The 18,285-nt window shown below is 45.7% G+C and overlaps 1 protein-coding gene across 6 annotated transcripts in view; it reads left to right on the top strand.

Moving 5' to 3' along the window:
• The window catches only part of ANO5 (anoctamin 5), an 81,975-nt gene that overhangs the window by 31,033 nt on the left and 32,657 nt on the right, over window positions 1-18,285 (top strand). For 2 of the 6 annotated variants that reach the window (XM_063946367.1, XM_063946366.1), the window contains exons 2-5: window positions 7,760-7,804; window positions 11,122-11,192; window positions 14,422-14,469; window positions 15,982-16,023. In XM_063946367.1, coding sequence (XP_063802437.1) covers window positions 7,760-7,804; window positions 11,122-11,192; window positions 14,422-14,469; window positions 15,982-16,023 — 206 coding nt within the window. The remainder of the gene's footprint in view (window positions 1-7,759; window positions 7,805-11,121; window positions 11,193-14,421; window positions 14,470-15,981; window positions 16,024-18,285) is intronic. The other 4 variants (XM_063946369.1, XM_063946368.1, XM_063946370.1 and 1 more) reach the window with 4 other exon arrangements.

The following is an 18,285-nucleotide window of genomic DNA, read 5'->3' as shown; positions in this document are numbered from 1 at the left end:
TTTGCGGAATTTCATGCGACGAGTCCTTTCTGTTCTATCAATGTATATACTGTTCTAGGATTCTAGGTGTCCTCTGTGTCGTGTATGAATGCTATCCTATGGTTTTATTTAAGGTGTATGAAATCCCCAATTATACTGTAGGTTGGAAACATAGAAACATACACGCGCGAGTAACATTATTATGACCACCTCCTACATGTGACGTCAGCAGCGCGTAGCCCATGAAGTACGTCACGCGTCGTGCGCTGGCTTGGTGGGTATATAAGGTGTGTGATAAGCCGTCTGCACACATATCACTCGTTGCTGTCATGGGTTAAAGGGGCGATTTATCGGAGTTGCAGAAAGGGATGATTATCGGCTTTTGGTGCCACTGGAGGCTGTATTTCTGACACAGCGCAGTTTGTGACCTGTCCGCGTGCTGCTGCGATGAAGGTGTATCGTGACTGGACAAATGGCACCATTGCGAATAACTGACGTGGAAACTGCGGACCACCACGTGCTATTAATGTGAGAGGTGAACGTCGGCTACAAAGGTGCGTGAGGGGGCGTACCGATGCGCTACAGTGGAGCAGCTTACAGTCACAATGAACCTGGAGGCTACCAGACGTGTGTGTAACATGACAGTTCCGCCTGTCTAGCTGCTGTCCGCGCTGCACACGGCGGTTACTCTGGCTATTAGCTGGTGCTCATTATAATGTGACTCCACTGTGTAGATTGTGACTTCATATAAGAACCCATCTAGTCTCCCCTAAACACAAGTACATGCACACGGTTATGCACTAGAATTAATTTTTTGTCAGGAGCCAATTAACCTACAAGTATATTTTTGAATTGTGGGAGGAAACCTGAGTACCCGGAGGAAACTCATGTAAGCGCGGGGAGAACATACAAACTCCACACAGGGCCATTGTGGTGATCGTACGTATGACCTCACTGCTGTGAAGCAGGAGACTGGACACACAGGTCGTCCCAGGATAGGGCACTATAGAGGACACTGCTCAGCCATTAGTAATCAGTCGCCCAGTATTTCATTGTTTCGCTGGATCTTCCATGTGGAGAAGGAATCTCTTGGCTACAGTGGTGAGCTCTAATAAGGGTGAAGCAGTGTCTTAGCGCTGGCCTGTGTTCCTGAGTTCCCAGCATTGGCTGCATTGTACATGTCATTTCCCAGAATACTTCACTCTAGGCATCAGCATCCTATGAAGACACATTAGAAATAAATGAAGTTCTGCCTGAGATAAGCGCAGTCCCTATCGTGTAGTAACAATGGGGTGACACAGAGGACTGCCGCTGCCGCCGTGCCTTGTAAAGCTTATGGAGGCCTCATTACTGAAGCTGCACACAGGAGATAACATTGCTCCCTGTGCTGGAATGCCGGTCTCTTCTCTCTGTCGCCTCCTGATGTGCAGCTGGAAGTGACTGAGGAATAACAGTGCAGATGATTGGCCTGTACAGTATAGTACATCACTGCTTCTTACTTGCTGCGCGCTCCGGTACATTCCTCTGCGCATTTCTGTGCGTTCGGCTTCCCTTGTGTCTTGGGATGTAAGACGGCCATTGGAAATACTGAACCTTTAACCCACTGGTGGACAGTTGTAGAAACTGGTGCTTTCACCATAAGTGAGGAACTAAAAATCATCTAATCGTCTAATCTGCGCTCTCACCCCTCCAACGGGTGCAGCGCGGGAGAAGACATACACGCCCCTGCGTTACAGTGGCACGCACGCAAATGAATGGTAATCTGGCAGCACCATGAGGGGGCATCTTTCTCTACTGATACAACCATTTGCCCTCAACTCCCTTCCCCTTCCTCTCCCACAGGAGTGCACGATACCCACCCGCGTGGTGCCCTCCAGAACATTCTCAACAGTTAGGACTGTCCCCTCAAATCAGGACGGTTCTGTGTAAACCACGGTCGTTTGAGGGATATATGTTCTCAATATATGTCGAGGAGCGTTCATTGTTATCTCCAGGTGGGGTATGAAGCGTTACCAGCCCCCCTGGGGTCCAGGACTTGAGACCCTCTTGATTCTACCACTTGCCAGTTAATCCTCCACTTCCAAAAAATAAACATGAGTTGTCGTCTTCGCAGCCTCTGGGATTATCCGAAGATATCTAACGATAGGTGTATAGCCGGAAAGACAGCTCTTCTCCCTTTTACCGCGGTCGTTATTTGAAGGGTGAAGTCTGAGAGGAATGGCTGCGTATTGGAGCAGTGTTGCGGCGTACAGTAACTTGTGCAGGACCGTATCACCCGTCTCTATTCATGCAGTACTATGCCAGGTTACTATAATAAATAGGTTTCCTTGGTTACACTGTAGGATGAGGCGCCGGGCGTTGTACATTAAGCGCTCACAGATAAAGTGGTGTTGTAAAAGGAAGTGCATTTTTATATTTTCAAAATGGCGGCTTCTGTCTTGGCCAAAGCGCGTTAGTGACTCACTAGTTTATTTTTGACCACAAACTGCACAAATTATGAGGGAAAAGTGACTACTGCCGACACTGTGTCGCTGTGCTGGAATCTTATGTAACGTTACTTTGGTGATTTACAATAGACCTGGGGGCGCATCTGTCACCGTTACGACACGCAGACGAGGCATCTGCAATAGTAGCGCTGCTTTAGTCAGATCTTCCTTGTGTCTAAACCCATTTATTTTTTTGTTATTTTTCTTAAAGTAAAATTAATTCAGTCCGACAGTGAAGTATCTCTAGAATATAGGGGGTCATTCCGAGTTGATCGCTCACTAGCAGTTTTTAGCAGCCGTACAAACGCATAGTCGCCGCCCACGGGGGAGTGTATTTTCACTTTGCAGGAGTGTGAACGCCTGTGCAGCAGAGCGCCTGCAAAAACATCTTGTGCAAAACAAGACCAGCCCTGTACTTACATATCCTGTGCGATGATTGCTGCGACGAGATACGCGCTAATGACGTCAGATACCCGCCCAGCAAACGCCCGGCCACACCTGCGTTTTCCCAAACACTCCCAGAAAACGCTCAGTTGCCACCCAGAAACGCCCTCCTCCTGTCAATCTCCTTGCGTTCGGCTGTGCGATTGGAATCGTCGCTCGAACCAGTGCAAAAACACAATGGAATTCATACCCGTACGACGCGCGTGCGCATTGCGGTGCCTACGGATGTGCAGATTAGCTGTTTTTTTCACTAAACGCTACGCAGCGAACAACGGCAGCTAGCGATCATCTCGCAATGACCCCCATAATGTTTCGGGGAGATGGGGCAGAAATCTTGGTGCATACCAAACACACACAGATGGTGTACCCCAGCTAAACTGCTCACGTACAATAAGAAACCGGGGCTCATTATGGATCTGATGTAGATACGGTTGGAAGTATGCGTCTTTTTGTGTGTAAGATATCTTCCGCCTCCGTCTGTATTCGGTCACATCTTACCGCTCCTTGCATTAGTATTTACTAATAACACTGTCCAGCCAGAGAGGGCGCCGTTACTTCCCTGCCATGTGCCTCCGAAACGTCGGTGAAGCCGGTACTCCGCTGTGAAGCCGGTACTCTGCTGTGCTGCATCTTTGATCGTTTTTTTTCTTGCACCCGCTAGAGGCGTGCAGAATTTCAACAATTACCTTTGCAGGTGGTTTGGATTAATTAGCTGATTAGTGTGACACTTTGGGGTCAATTCTATTCTCTGACAGTTGAATAGCGCCGGGAGTTTGCTCCCGGCGCCATTCAATACAGCGACGAGTGACCCCAATTGTCGGGAATTCTTCTCTCATCCTCGGGGGATGAGAGAAGAAACCCGACAAAAGTGCTGCCTCGCGCCGGGGAGTTAAGTCGGAGAATGCCCGTTCTCCCGACAATTCAACCTGTTTAGTCGGCGAGAACGGGCCATCGCCGACTTAACTGGAGCTGAATTGAATAGCGTCGGGAGCTAATTCCCGGCGCTATTCAACTGTCGGAGAATAGAATTGACCCCTTTGAGCCTACAATATTGAACCTTTTCACAATACAGGTTGAGTATCCCATATCCAAATATTCTGAAATACGGAATATTCCGAAATACGGAATTTTTTGAGTGAGACTGAGATAGTGAAACCTTTGTTTTCTGATGGCTCACACTTTGTTTAATACACAAAGTTATTAAAAATATTGTATTAAATTACCTCCAGGCTGTGTGGATAAGGTGTATATGAAACATAAATGGATTCTGTGCTTAGACTTGGGTCCCATCGCCATTATATATCATTATGGTATGCAATTATTCCAAAGTACGGAAAAATCCGATATCCAAAATACTTCTGCTCCCAAGCGTTTTGGATAAGGGATACTCAACCTGTATTCAAATTTTCTGAGATTTTGGATTTTCTTAAACTGTAAACCACAATCATCAAAATTATAATTATAACAAATAAAGGCTTGAAATATCTCACTTTGCATGTAATGAGTCTTTATAATATATTAGTTTCACCTTTTTAAGTTGAATTACTGAAATAAATAAACTTTTGCACGATATTCTAATTTTCTGTACTACTGGTTTATACTAGTGTCTACATGGTGCATATACTACTGGTTTATCCTAGTGTCTACCTGGTGCATATACTACTGGTTTATCCTAGTGTCTACCTGGCGCATATACTACTGGTTTATCCTAGTGTCTACCTGGTGCATATACTACTGGTTTATCCTAGTGTCTACCTGGCGCATATACTACTGGTTTATCCTAGTGTCTACCTGGTGCATATACTACTGGTTTATCCTAGTGTCTACCTGGCGCATATACTACTGGTTTATCCAAGTGTCTACCTGGCGCATATACTACTGGTTTATCCAAGTGTCTACCTGGCGCATATACTACTGGTTTATCCTAGTGTCTACCTGGCGCATATACTACTGGTTTATACTAGTGTCTACCTGGCGCATATACTACTGGTTTATACTAGTGTCTACCTGGTGCATATACTACTGGTTTATACTAGTATCTACCTGGCGCATATACTACTGGTTTATACTAGTGTCTACCTGGCGCATATACTACTCGTTTATACTAGTGTCTACCTGGTGCATATACTATTGGTTTATCCTAGTGTCTATCTGGCGCATATACTACTGGTTTATACTAGTGTCTACCTGGCGCATATACTACTGGTTTATCCTAGTGTCTACCTGGCGCATATACTACTGGTTTATCCTAGTGTCTACCTGGCGCATATACTACTGGTTTATCCTAGTGTCTATCTGGCGCATATACTACTGGTTTATCCTAGTGTCTACCTGGCGCATATACTACTGGTTTATCCTAGTGTCTACCTGGCGCATATACTACTGGTTTATACTAGTGTCTACCTGGCGCATATACTACTGGTTTATACTAGTGTCTACCTGGTGCATATACTACTGGTTTTATACTAGTGTCTACCTGGTGCATATACTACTGGTTTATACTAGTGTCTACCTGGCGCATATACTACTGGTTTATACTAATGTCTACCTGGTGCATATACTACTGGTTTATACTAGTGTCTACCTGGCGCATATACTACTGGTTTATCCTAGTGTCTACCTGGCGCATATACTACTGGTTTATTCTAGTGTCTACCTGGTGCATATACTACTGGTTTATCCTAGTGTCTATCTGGCGCATATACTACTGGTTTATCCTAGTGTCTACCTGGCGCATATACTACTGGTTTATCCTAGTGTCTACCTGGCGCATATACTACTGGTTTATACTAGTGTCTACCTGGTGCATATACTACTGGTTTATACTAGTGTCTACCTGGCGCATATACTACTGGTTTATCCTAGTGTCTATCTGGCGCATATACTACTGGTTTATCCTAGTGTCTACCTGGCGCATATACTACTGGTTTATCCTAGTGTCTACCTGGCGCATATACTACTGGTTTATACTAGTGTCTACCTGGCGCATATACTACTGGTTTATACTAGTGTCTACCTGGTGCATATACTACTGGTTTATACTAGTGTCTACCTGGTGCATATACTACTGGTTTATACTAGTGTCTACCTGGCGCATATACTACTGGTTTATACTAGTGTCTACCTGGTGCATATACTACTGGTTTATACTAGTGTCTACCTGGTGCATATACTACTGGTTTATACTAGTGTCTACCTGGCGCATATACTACTGGTTTATACTAGTGTCTACCTGGTGCATATACTACTGGTTTATACTAGTGTCTACCTGGCGCATATACTACTGGTTTATACTAGTGTCTACCTGGTGCATATACTACTGGTTTATACTAGTGTCTACCTGGCGCATATACTACTGGTTTATCCTAGTGTCTACCTGGCGCATATACTACTGGTTTATTCTAGTGTCTACCTGGTGCATATACTACTGGTTTATCCTAGTGTCTATCTGGCGCATATACTACTGGTTTATCCTAGTGTCTACCTGGCGCATATACTACTGGTTTATCCTAGTGTCTACCTAGCGCATATACTACTGGTTTATACTAGTGTCTACCTGGTGCATATACTACTGGTTTATACTAGTGTCTACCTGGCGCATATACTACTGGTTTATCCTAGTGTCTATCTGGCGCATATACTACTGGTTTATCCTAGTGTCTACCTGGCGCATATACTACTGGTTTATCCTAGTGTCTACCTGGCGCATATACTACTGGTTTATACTAGTGTCTACCTGGCGCATATACTACTGGTTTATACTAGTGTCTACCTGGTGCATATACTACTGGTTTATACTAGTGTCTACCTGGTGCATATACTACTGGTTTATACTAGTGTCTACCTGGCGCATATACTACTGGTTTATACTAGTGTCTACCTGGTGCATATACTACTGGTTTATACTAGTGTCTACCTGGCGCATATACTACTGGTTTATACTAGTGTCTACCTGGTGCATATACTACTGGTTTATACTAGTGTCTACCTGGCGCATATACTACTGGTTTATCCTAGTGTCTACCTGGCGCATATACTACTGGTTTATTCTAGTGTCTACCTGGTGCATATACTACTGGTTTATCCTAGTGTCTATCTGGCGCATATACTACTGGTTTATCCTAGTGTCTACCTGGCGCATATACTACTGGTTTATCCTAGTGTCTACCTGGCGCATATACTACTGGTTTATCCTAGTGTCTACCTGGTGCATATACTACTGGTTTATCCTAGTGTCTACCTGGCGCATATACTACTGATTTATCCTAGTGCAGTGATGGCTAACCTTGACACTCCAGCTGTTGTTGAACTACATATCCCAGCATGCCCTGCTACAGTTTTGTTATTTGGCCATGCTAAAACTGATGCAGGGCATGCTGGTATGTGTAGTTCAACAACAGCTGGAGTGTCAAGGTTAGCCATCACTGTCCTAGTGTCTACCTGGCACATATACTACTGTTTTATCCTAGCGTCACACGGAGGTGTATATACGGTTTGATCCTGGCACAGCTACTACCCTTATAGAACCATTGCCTGTTTATGTCCTGCTGTCACCTGACAGTCAGTGACTTACACGAGGCTAATAGTGACGGCTTTAGGGATGGATTTGTGTCAGAGAAATAGTTGCAAAATTTTGTTTTATTTTGCGCATAAAGTAACTTTTTTTCTTTTATATTTATTTTTCTTTTAACCTCTCTGTTCAAGCGGATTCTCATTTTGCTTTTTAATGCATGTTATAGTTTAAAGGTAAAAAAAAAAGTTTTTTTTTTTTTTTTAACGTTAACATTTTTTTATTCACCGCTAATGATTTCTACTAACCTTTTATTTGCTATATTTGTTTTTGTTTAAAGATGATATTTCTGTACTTACGGAAATCAGGACCCCCGATACGGAAGGTATTGTACTAACCACACCTAACGTGTTTTGTGCCGTGTCATCTTGTACGTTACATGTGTGTTCTGTCTTCCCGATGAGCGGTGTCTATGTAGCAGATAGGTTCCGTGTGCTGTCTCCTGTCTGGTACAATATACACAGTATAATATGCTATTTCTCATTAGGAGGCAGCTGGCGTTCCCCGAGCGTGACCTCTGCACGCTGTTTAATAGTTTTATGGGATTTCAGAGTACATCTCATTTGTAGATTATGTTGTAAGGAATGTCTGCGTATCTGAAGAAAGAGACCCAGATAACGTCCGGGGGTTCCACGAACAAATGCATCACGCGCTCTGCAAGCTAAACTTATTTATCTTTCTTTACATGTTATTAACGGTATATTTCTCATGCATTTGTTGCCGCATTTCTAAATGCAAGTTGCAGAATATGAATAGTGTATACTAAGCAAACAAGGAGCGCTTATAAAATAAATTAAAAAACATACATTTATTTTATGCACATGAGAAACAATAAATAATACATTGACATAGATATGTGGCAGTCTAAAAGGCAGTGTGCTGCAATTTATATTGATCTAAAAGCAATATGCTGCAGGAGTTTAGTAGGCTTTGACAGAGTTGAGGTCCCGCTCAGTTATTTATGCTGGTAGTTATCCAAGACAAATTGATTTGTAGCAACCAGGTAATGTTCCAGACTTGAATCAATGTAACAAATATGCTTTGCTAACACTATATGAAAGAGTTGTATCTCACCCACTGTTCGTTAGGCAGTAGAGATCCGTCGATTGTAGTGCTGACTGGGGCTCGCTCAGCTGTTTGCAGTGCTGCAGCATGTAAACACACTAGTGTCTGCTAACGGCGCTATTTCCCAGCGGCAGCAAGATAGTCTGGTATTCCCGGTACAGCAGGCAGCAGGGGGATAGCGTAGCAAGCTTTTGAAATTGGTCACTTCGGTTCCCAGCAGCGGACACTCACTCGCTGTCAGCTCTCAACGCGTTTCTCCGCCAAAGTAACCAGCGGTTTCCTCAGGAGACAAGCATATTGTTTTTAGATCAATATAAATTGCAGCACACTGTCTTTTAGACTGCCACATAGCTATGTAAATGTAGTATTTATTGTTTTTCATGTGCATAAAAATAAATGTATGTTTTTTAATTTATTTTATCAGCGCTCCTTGTTTGCTTAGTATACACTATTAATATTCTACATCTACGGTTGGCATCCAGATTGCCGTGTAGGAGCAGCTATAAAATAACCCATTTTTATTAGGCGCTTCATTATATTGTATACTGCTGATATACGATATATTTGTTGATTATTTTTCGCCTGATTCCTCCTAGTATAATATTTCTTTGGAGGCAATAGTTATATAACTGCAAGTTGCGCAGTTCAGGCCTCGCTACCGGCCCCTGAAGGATATCGGATTGCCCCATCACTGGACTGGAGACCGCAATGGAAGCATTTAATGAAATTAGTGGATGGTGGTACGTGGGTACTTGCATGGATGGTAACCTTGGTGCCACGCCATATAATTGGGAATATCTACTAATAGATGCATATTGTTTTTATAGTTCATTTTTGCAACATGCGCTAGATTCAATGTTGCCTAATTTAAGCTATTGACCCTCCCCAAAATGCCTGTTGTGTGCAGAGGAGACTGCCAACTGTACTGCTAGGACCTGCCTTCCCCTATGGCTGATCTGTTCCTGCTTTACTAATACACTAGCAGCCGGAGACTAGCTGCAGGTGTGACTGTCACAGAAGTGATATGTCCCTTTCGCCGACACGTGACCCGCAGTGGCGTATTCTGCAGGAAGTTGCTTCGGTTGATAAGCAGCAGAAGGCTGAGAGTTACCGGGTTCCCTGTAGATTAAAGAATTTACCTCCGCCGTTAATGTGTCTGCAAATACTCATGAGAGAGGTGGATATCTGTAGTTCCTGGCATCTGAGCTATGTAAAAGAACTGCAGCAAGTGGCGACAACCCAGAGCAGCCAGTCATGCATGCGCTGTCATTGACTTTCCTTACGTGGCGAAAGTTAATATTTGCTATGACGACATAGGCTTATTAACGAACCTTTTCCCCTGTTGCACCTTTGTGGATGGACTACAGGCTTGCCAGCTTATATAAAACTACTGTCCTTCCTTTCTCTTATTTCTGCCCCATTAATGGCAGGATGCCCCGGTGACTATAGCAGGGTAAAGCCAAGCCGAACGCATATGTTAGGTACCATTTTCGCCACTCAACTGGCAATCCGGTGTGGTCAGATGTGTCCCCTGCTCTCCATAGGGTAAGGCCCATGTGCTAGAACAGATGTTAGACCGTCTTGTAGTCCTATATGTGGTGTTGTGTGCATGTGTTAGACTGTGCATTTGTGCCCTTGTGTTGCATACACTATTTACACTCATGGGGAGGTTTGGTCCATATCATGTTCAACTTGTTTATGCATTAACGACATCATTTGTTGCATTGCCTATCTTCCGCTGACCACATGTGTGCCAATCAGCCCTAATGACAAGTGCTGTCCGCGTTGGCCAAACGTACAGGTATGACAAGTGGCTGCGTCCTATTGAGAACGTTAGGTCCCGTTAGCACAGCTGCAAATAACCCGCGCGCACAGGCTCATGGCGGTGATCTTATTTACTAATATATCTGCATGATGGTATCCCTGCAAAGCACCTAAAAGTTGTGGCCTTGTGTGTAATATGAATAACATTCACACACCAGAGCCCAGAGGGGGAATTACCGGCCCTGCAAGGGGTGTGGCCCCATGGGGTCCAGAGGTACCTGCTCCACCCTCCAAAGCCCTCTTAGCCTTGTTTCGAGCATTTCCCCCAAATTTAGCTGTGTTTTCCCTGCCAGGCATATCCCCTCACCAGTAATTTGTTGGTAAAGGGATCAACGTCAATATCCTTCAGTATGGTTACTGACAGGAAGTCCGCTGTGCGTAGGAAAATATCCCCCCCTCTTCCCCCATGATCACAGTGTCACCTCTGAAATATCTCTGATCGCTGCTGGGGCTGTGAAAGTTACTAGCAGCCCTGTTCTATAAGACATCACGTTTAGGTTTCCCCAGCTGGTCTGAGTAACCGTTCAGCCTTGTGTCACAGACACGCTTGCTTAGCATCCTGTAGCCGGGTTACATGAGTCACAATCGGGGTCTGTGTTTCTGAAGGGCGTGTAACCCAGACCTAACAAACCATGTACTAAGTATGACGCTGGTTTTCCTACTGATTTGTGAGGGGGGTTTTCCTGACTCTGGGAAGTAGCCGCTAGCTGGCGCCCTGCACTGTATTTATCACAGTTATCTCTTGTTTTCTAGGTGAAGACCTCAGTGGGCCACTGTATGAGATTAATTCTAATGCAGAGTCCGAGCCGCCGTGTAACTCTGAGGTAAGTGGAAGTCTGTGCCTCTTATTCCCTCACTTCTCATGTGATATTGTGATGTAAACCAGTCTGATGTGACCTTTCATTCTGTTTCTAAGGCCTTATGTATGAAGCACAAAATGGCCGAGGCGCAGCAGCAAACCTCGCACCCTGCTTTCTCGAGCGTTGCCTTGACTTCTGCCGGAGTTCTGACAACTAGGTGGTGTCATTGCAGAGGAGATGAAGGATAAATGGAGGCATTAGGTCATTGCATGGCTGCATATGCAGGCGGTCCGGTGCCATGTTTCCTATCGCAGGAAACGCAGGCAACGTCATCGGGCCGCCCTGACAACGGCCATGACACACTTGCGTTTCCTGCTCCCCCCCACCCTTCAATGCTGCGTCACCAATTTCCCCCACTCCCCCTACTCCCCCGGACATCCGTCGCCTGTCAATCACTTACGGGATGCAATTGCCTAGTGAAGGGTCGGGTACACGCACTGTAGCTGCTGCGCAGACGCTCAGGACGCAACGCTGCGTGCAAACACAGCGGCTGCGTCTAACTCTGAATAAGGACCTCTGTACGTAGCACAAAACAACCTATTGCGCTCCACTGCACCAGCCTCCACATAGCTCTGCAGATCACTCACTTAGGGAAATATCTTGCTTTCCCAAGATACATTGAGGTGGGTGATGTCACCAATGAGCATTTCCCACTGTGCCTTGGCCATTGTAAATATGCACCAACTCTACATATGTGTGTATCTACACGCACCGTCATTCTGCCATTCTCCGTGTATCCCAGGATAGCAGTGCGTGGGAGGCCCCTAGTACAAGATATCAGATCAGTCCTATGCAGTATGATAGAAAGGAATGTTGCCAGCTTTTTACCTTTCTGAGGCTCGGTAATCTGTCTAAATAGGATTCCCTGTTATCTAATATTTAAAAAAAAATTAACTATGAGGGGGGAATGTAATGGGGTGCGAGAGATTTTGTGAGTTGTCCTGGGTTGTTGTTTTTTTTTTAAAGTGGCAACCATTTACATGGCAAAATCATCCTGGTTTTGTCATGTAAATGATTGCCACTTTAAAAAAAAAAAAAACAACCCACAGGAGAACTCTCACAAAACCTCTGACTTCCTGATTCTCGCACCCTATTACATTCCCCCCTGAGAGTGCAGGGGTTCCCAAACACAGGGCCTAATTCAGACCTGATCACTGAATTACACTTTCCTGCGATCAGATAGTCGCCGCCCTGGGGGAGGGAAAATGTGCCCCGTGCAAGTGTGCGATCACTTGTGCGCTGTGCGAAAATTCCCCTCAGTCAGCGGACAGCTGCAAATCCGTTCCCATCACACTCACCATGGAATGTTTTTCCATTCTGTGCAGTGTGTGCGCAGCTCTATACTTACTCCTCCAGCGCGATAGAATCAGGCTGATCGGGGCCGGAGCGGACGTCACACACCCGCCCTGAAAACGCTTGGGCATGCCTGCGTTTTCCAGACACTCCTAGAAAACGGCCAGTTACCACCCACAAACCTCCTCCTCCTCCTGTCAATCAACTTGCAAACAGCCGTGCGCTCAATTTTCACGCCATCCTGTAGTTGCTGTTTGGCGGCGCGCGTGCCCATTGCGGTGCATGTGCAGTAGTTCGATAATCACCCGCTGTGCAGTGATCAGGGCTGAATTGGGCCTACAGTCCTCAGAGCACCCCAGCAGGGGAGGTTTTAAGGATATCCATGACTTAGACTTACTTTTTGTTAGCGCCGGTAGGGTAAGTCTAAAGTATGCTTGCCGACACACTGACAACCTGTTCACATGTCAAGGATATCCATGCTTAGGCACAGGTGACTTAATTAGACCCTCGGTCAGTTTCATTATGTCATCTGGGCACAAGCGGGGATATTCTTTAAACCTGGACTGTTTGTAGGGCCTTGAGGACCGTGTTTGGAAACCACTGTTATAGTGTATATATCTCTGCTATTCTGCAAACATGTGAATTAGTGATACTGCCTTACTGGAAATGTCCAGCGTCTTGCCAATCTCTTGAGCAGGTGGCACCACAAACATGGGCCCTTTGCCTGATTTGGGCCCTGAACGTTTTCCCCACTACTATAAACTATGCCTGGTGCCAGCAGGAAGCACAATTAGGGCGGTATTGAATTAGCTGTGCTAATTTACCACAGCTAATTGAATTGCCCAGGGCTGTCCTATTAGCCCCGATACCAGTGCTTATCAGAGAAGTACCCGATAAGTGACCATTTTTCCATGATAGATGCTGCAAAAGCGCATAGTTCCGCAGCTTTTTGTTTTTGTGCAATACAGGGTAATTTGCCTCATGAAACAAACAGGCTCTAATTGGATTGACCATTGGCTTTTATTGTGATTAAAAGCTGTTTTTTTTGTTTAGTTTATTTTATGCGGCTAATAGCACCCCCCCCCCCCCCCCCTTATATTTCCTGTTGTTAAAGAACCCCTCTGACTTCTCTAATTGGCTACATGCATTCATTCTATTAATACAGTATATGAGTATTCATTATATATAACCCCAGAATGATACCACTAACCACCAATTCTAAACATTTATCTTTGCAGGAGGTTTACATGTGTGTCCCTTTTTATAGTGTGGATCGCTCTTACTGTAAAGATTCCCTTCTGTGATCAGGTGTCACATCCCTGGTCTTAACGGAAGTGCCTGTATACGTACAGCACTGTGCATGCTACTATATACAGACGTTGGGGCTGGTGCATTGTTGAACATGTCACGGACGAGTGTGGTCCATCCACGGATGGTTCATTCCGCACACACCTGCAATCTGTGGCTGCGTGGGAATGCATGGTCTGGTGCATGCGCAGTTGCCGAAAGGTTTATGGGGCTCGTGTGCCGTTTGCAGGTATCCCGAAGACCTGTCCGCTCTGCACCAGGCCCAACACTTGTATTTGTGCATTTTGTTCTCCTGTTACTGTAAGTGGCTGTGTGTGACTGTAATACCGGGCTGGAAAATGACATCTTACTTTCTAATCCTATGAATTGTTGAATAAAGCAGAATAACTCCCTGTATGGGATATATTGGGGTAATCCTGTTCCCGCATTGCCGTCAGTAACTGCACCATCTGCTCTCCCAGTAACATGCCCGTCTCCCCGCACCTGCGCTAATCTCACGTGTTTGTGCTGAAATATGGATGAGAACCATTTTATTTTCCTTTTTTGTGCCTTGTTACTAACCGCATTATTTTTCCCATGATGCCGCTCTCAGGGCCTGAGCAGCACAGAAAGTTCCTTTCTCATCACCAACCACCAGAGGGTAAGGTGCGGCGCCAACCGGTTGCATGGTGTGTAGTAGCTGGGCGCAGCGGGTAGCGGTAGTGGGTGCTGTAGTTGCATGTCTAGTGGTGTGAGCGACACATTCCAACAATTTGCCTTCCATACACACTGGTGGGGTTATATGTGTATCTACCTATATATCCCAGGAGTGTAACTGATGCCCACACACCGCGCGAACGGACAGTTTCCGTGAGTATACGGCCTCTCCGTTCCTAGTGAATTGATGGGCTGGGTATTGATACGGCTGCCGCAGCGGTGTATAGACCACTGACGCAGTATAGATTGCCATTGTATCCGCTATTGTTCTCTCCGATAACTCACTATATCCTCTTCCAGTAACATTGCAGCTGTGATCCTGCAGACATTGAAGCCGCTGGGGTTATTCTGTGTATGGAAGGTGATATTGGATTGTGTTATTTTGTATTGCGGTGGGTCGGGTTGTGCTCGGTTGTGTCGTGTTGTGTTTTTGTTGGCTTTTGCTGCACTAACGTCTTCATTTAGCAACTTAACCTTTCAATACCAGACCCTGGATTCATCCACATGTACTGTACAGTGCCACCATATGTATTTCATTTATGTCAAATGAGTACTGATTTTTGGGAAGGGAGAGGTAACGTCATAGTGTACAGGAAAGCCTTGTGCTAGTAACTCCTGACCCCTGCACGGTCTGGCACAAGAAACCGTATGCAGAAATATAAACAGGATGCTGTGCTTGGAAGCTCCGTCATTTATCCTTTATAACTGCGTTATCTCGTCTCTGCGGGGGATGTGCGCGGTAACTGCTGCAGAACAATGTGACCCTATAAATGACTTCCCTCTGACTTGCATAAACCATGGCATGCAACACACTGGTGACGAGCTGCTGCTCATTGCTCTGCAGACGGCTTCCCATGATACGTGTCTGTGTATGTACTAAAACCAATTTGTCTACTTACCTACCTACCTACCTACCTACAGTGAGATTATCTGTAACACACAATGGTTGGAATGCATTATTTTATAAAGTGGTGTCCAGGTGTCATGTTTTCTGGGTTTCCCAAGTACACTCTATTCCACTGACGGGCACCCAGTAACAATCTCTCTCTGCATTCGCTTAGTTCCGTTCTCCAGATCCCTGTATCCTGTTCTCCCTTATACCAGTAACGGAAATATGCAAGGAATGCAGATCTTCTGGTACTAACCCGCATCTTCCTCCAGGTCCTCCAGCTGGATGTGCCTGGCTTCTCCTTACACCTCTGATTGGGCAGGAGGCATATTCCCTGGCACATGTGTGGTGTCTTGGTGGGCAGCGCTGTTAGGGCATCACTTGTGCTATTGTCGCTACGTTATGCTATAGATGGCACGCTACAGCGTTGCTGTGACTTGTAGTTTAGCGCACAGTCTTTATTCTCTAATAAAACAGCCGCTCATGTTTGGTTTTGTGCTCGCTGAGACATGTTTTATCACTTTGGTTGAGATTTACGTTGCTAAAAATCTGCTGATTACTCCACAGAAATGGCGCAAGCACGGCCTCTTCCTGAAGCGTCGTCTACGGGTACAGGACCTGTCGGTGTTGGTTTGATTGGATGTGGTGTTAAGAGAGTGTTAAATCCAAATTAAAAGTTGTCTTGTATAACAAAGGAGCTAATAACATTTACATATTTATAGTTATCAAACACCTTGAAGTGTGTATTTAAGCAGCCCGTACAAGGAGCAATCTGACTGTGAGCTCTGGGGCCAAATGTAGTGGATCTGGCCAATCAGTGCTCAGGTAGACGTGGAGCCTGTGGGCGCTATAATGGCTCGCAGACATTGTCTTGTCCATTTTCTGACCCTTCCGACCAGTGTCTGCCCCAGGTATCGTACGACCGCCCTCTCCCAATCTATATATCCTATGTATTCTGGTAATACCCTCTCTTTTATATGTGAATGTTGTTGGTAGCTTTTATATATATTTATATTTATTTATACTGTCTTGTTTGCGGATGGAGCAGCTAATATTTGCCTGCAGTACAAGCGCATGGGGAGGGAATATCCGGATATACTGCCGTAAACCTCTGATCTCTGTAACCACTAACAAGTCTGGCTGCACGGACGCATGTGCGCAGCGGGGTCCTGCTGTTTCTTTCTGGCTTCTGTTACTAGAATTTGTAACGGAAATAATAACAGTCTCTTTAGGGGGACATTTACTAAGCAGTGATAAGAGCGGAGAAGTGAGCCAGTGGAGAAGTTGCCATGGCAACCAATCAGCACTGAAGTTACATCTATAATTTGCATACTATAAAATTATACAGAGCTGCTGATTGGTTGATGGGGCAACTTCTCCACTGGCTCACTTCTCCGCTCTTATCACTGCTTAGTAAATGTCCCCCAAATCTCTAACGTTTGTGTTACATCTGTCAGACGCCCCTGCACCTCTTGTGCTTGTTCTTATAATGGCTAAAATTATAACCCATAGGTTGCGCACAGGCCAGCCCGATCCTACAGTCTGAATTAAGGTTGCGTGTCAGGGTCTGCTTGTCCCATCACAAGGTGACTTTACACATCGGCCGTTAGAGGTTATCTGTGATCCCGCCCTGACGCCATTTCCCAACATTGCTTATTCAGAGCTGCACGCAATACTACACTGTACGCACAAAGGCGCTGCTGCAATTGAGACACGCGGTATCGAAAATGTCTTGGAAAAGTGATGGGCGGTGACCGGGAGGTGGCTTAGCGCATGCACGGAGATTGCCCATCTTATGAGTGTGTCAGTCGTGGCACTGTTGGGCGCACGGCTTTACACCAGGAAAGAAGTTGGATATTAACTGCGCACGGTGGTGCAGGGGGTGCCGCTGATATTGAGCAAGACTTCCCACCTTGCTGAGCTGGACAGCTGGATAAATATATACTAGATATAGCGGTAATATACCATTGGTGTGATAATGTGCCGCAGCGTACAGAAAGATAATGCAATATGGCGCTTTAAGCAGCGTGATCTTTATTTCCACTGTAGTGCGGTATATTGGGTGTTAGTCTCTGTCTCTTTTAAAAGTTTCTGGCTATTGATGGGTTGAATCCGCCTGTTAACATGATCGGTGTTGTCAGATTTAAGCTGATAATACAGACAGTGTTCCGGTGGTACCAGAAGTTCTTCTTCTGGCGGAAGGATTCAGGTTGGGCCGTTTTTAGGTTATACCAGGAGCTCTGGACTGGTCCTACCTACCGCAGTGCGACAGCCTGCGGTGTATCCCCGTCGGGCGCAACCACTGGCGCCAATTGCCGCTGCAGGTGGGTTGTAGTCTGGGGGGCGGGATACTCCTCACGGAGCCGGTTGCCGCGCCCTTACAGAGACTCGCATGGATCCTCCGTGCCTTAGTGTTCCATCGGTGTTCTCCTTGCACGGATGCGGTGCTCGCGGGTACTAACGGTCACACGATCGCGACTTGTCCTATGTGCCGATGCCGAGGTCCTGGTCGTGACTTGCCGGTGCTCTGAATGTCAAGTGCTGGCGTGCTCCAACGCGTTTCAGCCCTTAGGGGCTTTCTTCTGGGAAGGACCATTTCCTTTCACCAGGAAAGGACTTTGTAGCACCATTTGCACAGAGTCGCAGGTGGGCGACCATCAATAGATGCAACCGCCTACAGCATTCCCCCACTTATCACTGTGAACACATTACTTATCACTGCATAAGTTGCAAAAACATTTGTGACCTTGAACAAAAATTAGGGGAGGTGGAAAGTTTTTCATTATGGAATAGTGCTCGGGGTGCGCCTATAAACACCAAATCCAACATAGAGATGCAGAACACGCCCTCTTAAAACCTGCAATGAGACTG

Source organism: Pseudophryne corroboree, chromosome 11 (assembly GCF_028390025.1).
Source record: "Pseudophryne corroboree isolate aPseCor3 chromosome 11, aPseCor3.hap2, whole genome shotgun sequence".
Classification (NCBI taxonomy): Eukaryota; Metazoa; Chordata; class Amphibia; order Anura; family Myobatrachidae; genus Pseudophryne; species Pseudophryne corroboree.
This window is presented reverse-complemented; position numbering and strand designations above follow the sequence as displayed.